We start from the raw sequence: 2,572 nt of genomic DNA, 5'->3' as shown, positions 1-2,572 counted from the left end.
TATGTTGCTGTTATTGTTGTGTGCTGTCGAGCCAGGACTGATTCATTCAGAGGGTTTTCAGAGGCAGTAAACCCTCCAGAGGGTTTTCAGAGGCAGTAAATTACACAGGAGGAGATTACCTACATGAGTGTTATATTATCATTCAACTAATCTAGGTTTTGTTGGGGTTTTTTCTCACAAATCACAATTTGTACTTCTGTCATATTATTGTTAGTTATTTTACTATTTAGAATTATTATTTTGAAAGGAAACCCATATGGAAAACCATTTATCTTAATATGAATAAATGTCTGTTTACATTCAGGGATTGGTAAGTAGGTTAAATTTAATTTTTAATTATTTAAATAAGGTTTAGACCATTTCATACAGATCACAGATCAGATAGTCTATAAAGCATGAGAGGGAAGAACTAAGTTATATGGAATCTTTCCTCCAGATTTTCTTCCTCTGAGAAACTACAGGAAGATAAGTTTCATGTACATTGTTACAACTAGAGGTTGACAGAATAAATATATCCTGTGTGAATCTATGAGAAGACTATTGGAAACCTAAATCTACTTTCCTCTGGACCATGAATGCCTAATCTCTGGTTCATGAATGCCTAATCTCTGTTTATTTTGCTTTGTGTCCTTCAGCTTAATAAATATTAGCCATGAATACTACCAGACGTTGAGCCTGTAGGTCTTCTTAGCACCAAATCTATGTGCTCTTTGTAACTCATGACACAAAACTTGGAAGCTTTACTCATCCCTCCAATTCAGAATAATGGGATGGAACAGCACATATGAGAGTAATAGGTAGCATAGCAATGAGACTGATACAAAATGAAGCCCACTCTTCTCTAGAGTTAATTACCCAAAACTGGAACTACATTTATTACTTACGTGACAGGCCTGTAGATCTCCTTAACACCAATGAACTGAAGCTGCTCCATGATGTCTGGAATACTTGCACAACGAGTAAGATTGATTCTTGGGTAGTAAAGAAGGTAGGAGAGACACATTTCATTTCTGGTGCTCAAGCCTCCCTGAAAGTGGAGATATTTAATGCAGACAAGTTTATCTTCTACCAGCTATGACACTTACAACACCCAAGCCAGTAACATCATACTATTCCTTTCATCCCTGGAATGGAATGTTTTAAAGCTTAATAATAATAATAATAAAATATTTTTAAGATGATGGTGCCTTATAAGATGATATATCACCTTCTTGATAAGAAATATTCAAGTAAGAGAATGGAAAATTCCACAGTAAATTAAACAGCATTTTGATAAGTCTACAAAGAATTAAATTGTTGCCAGGTTTTGGATCACTAAGGAGTCACAATGTTGGTCACTGGGAATTCTTTCCCAGGTGTAGGCTGCCTGTATTAGGGAGAGAAAACAAATTGGTTAGGCCATAAATTCACCATCTTCTCGCATGTCCAACTGTCCACAAGAACAGGAAAAGCACAGCTAGGAAGGGAATTATTAGCAGCAGTAAAATTATCAGTCATGCTTTAAATATTTATACTACAAATAAAAACCAGAAAAAAAAAGGTTGCAACACATTTTAAAATTAACATAATTACTTCTATCTTGCAAAGGCTGCCTTTTATTTTTTTTAATGGAAGCTCATAAGAAAAATAGCAATAATCTTAAGATTCTCTTTGTTGTTGTTAAACGCTGTTGAGTTGAGTGCGGCATATAGAGTCTCTATGAACAGGGTTCAGCTGACTGGAACGCTGCCCTATCCTGGACCAGCCTCACAGTCTTGACACACTAGAGCCCAAGTGCTGAAGTCACTGTGTCAATACATCTCATTGGGGGTCTTCCATTCCTTTGTCGACCCACCATTTTCTAAGCATTATGTCTCTTTCCAAGGAAGAGCCCCGTCTAGCTACATGTCCAAAGTATGAAAGACAAAGCTTTACCATCTTTGTCTTCCAGAAGCACTCTGGCTGCACTTTTCCCAAAACATATCTGTTCTTTTGGCAGTCCATGGGACATTTAGTTAGTGTTCTTCTCCAACATCACAATAAAAAGGCATTAATTATTCTCCTGTCATCCATATTCACTGTCCAGCTCTCAGATACATAGCATGTGATGGAAAATACCATGGCCTAGATCGGGTGCACTTTAGTCTTCAAACTGACATCATGACTCTTTAGCATTTTGGAGAAGTCTCTGACAGTGGGCTTGCCCAATGCAATACATCTCCTTATTTCCTAATTGATGGTACCAAGGGTGCTGACTGTTGATCTAACAAAGATGAAATCATTGACCACTTCAATCCTTTCTCCATCTCTCATAATGTTTACTGCTGGTGTTGTAGTAACAACCCATTTATCTATTTATATGATGTAAAATTCTCATGAGGATACTTGGTTAATTTGATACCTTCAGTTTGATACAATTTGTGCCTGCTTACATTGAATTTTCTGTAAACTTGTCATCATGTATATAAACATTGTAGTTCTTTATTGTAAGGGAGACTGACACCATATTTTTGAAAACAAATAAATTAATTATCTACTAAGCCAAATTACCAGTTTTTCTAAACCTTAATAGATAGTAGTTTCCCATTATTTT

At 36.1% G+C, this 2,572-nt stretch overlaps 1 protein-coding gene across 1 annotated transcript in view; it reads right to left on the bottom strand.

Annotated features, from left to right (window-relative positions):
• MOXD1 (monooxygenase, DBH-like 1) overlaps nt 1–2,572 on the bottom strand; it is a 151,348-nt gene that overhangs the window by 31,163 nt on the left and 117,613 nt on the right. Inside the window, exon 9 of the mRNA XM_006885022.1 lies at nt 885–1,027. Coding sequence (XP_006885084.1) covers nt 885–1,027 — 143 coding nt within the window. The remainder of the gene's footprint in view (nt 1–884; nt 1,028–2,572) is intronic.

Source organism: Elephantulus edwardii, unplaced genomic scaffold (assembly GCF_000299155.1).
Source record: "Elephantulus edwardii isolate Elephantulus edwardi_28Jun2011 unplaced genomic scaffold, EleEdw1.0 scaffold00039, whole genome shotgun sequence".
NCBI lineage: Eukaryota > Metazoa > Chordata > Mammalia > Macroscelidea > Macroscelididae > Elephantulus > Elephantulus edwardii.
The sequence above is the reverse complement of the archived record's forward strand: the minus strand, read 5'-3'. Positions and strand labels throughout refer to the sequence as shown.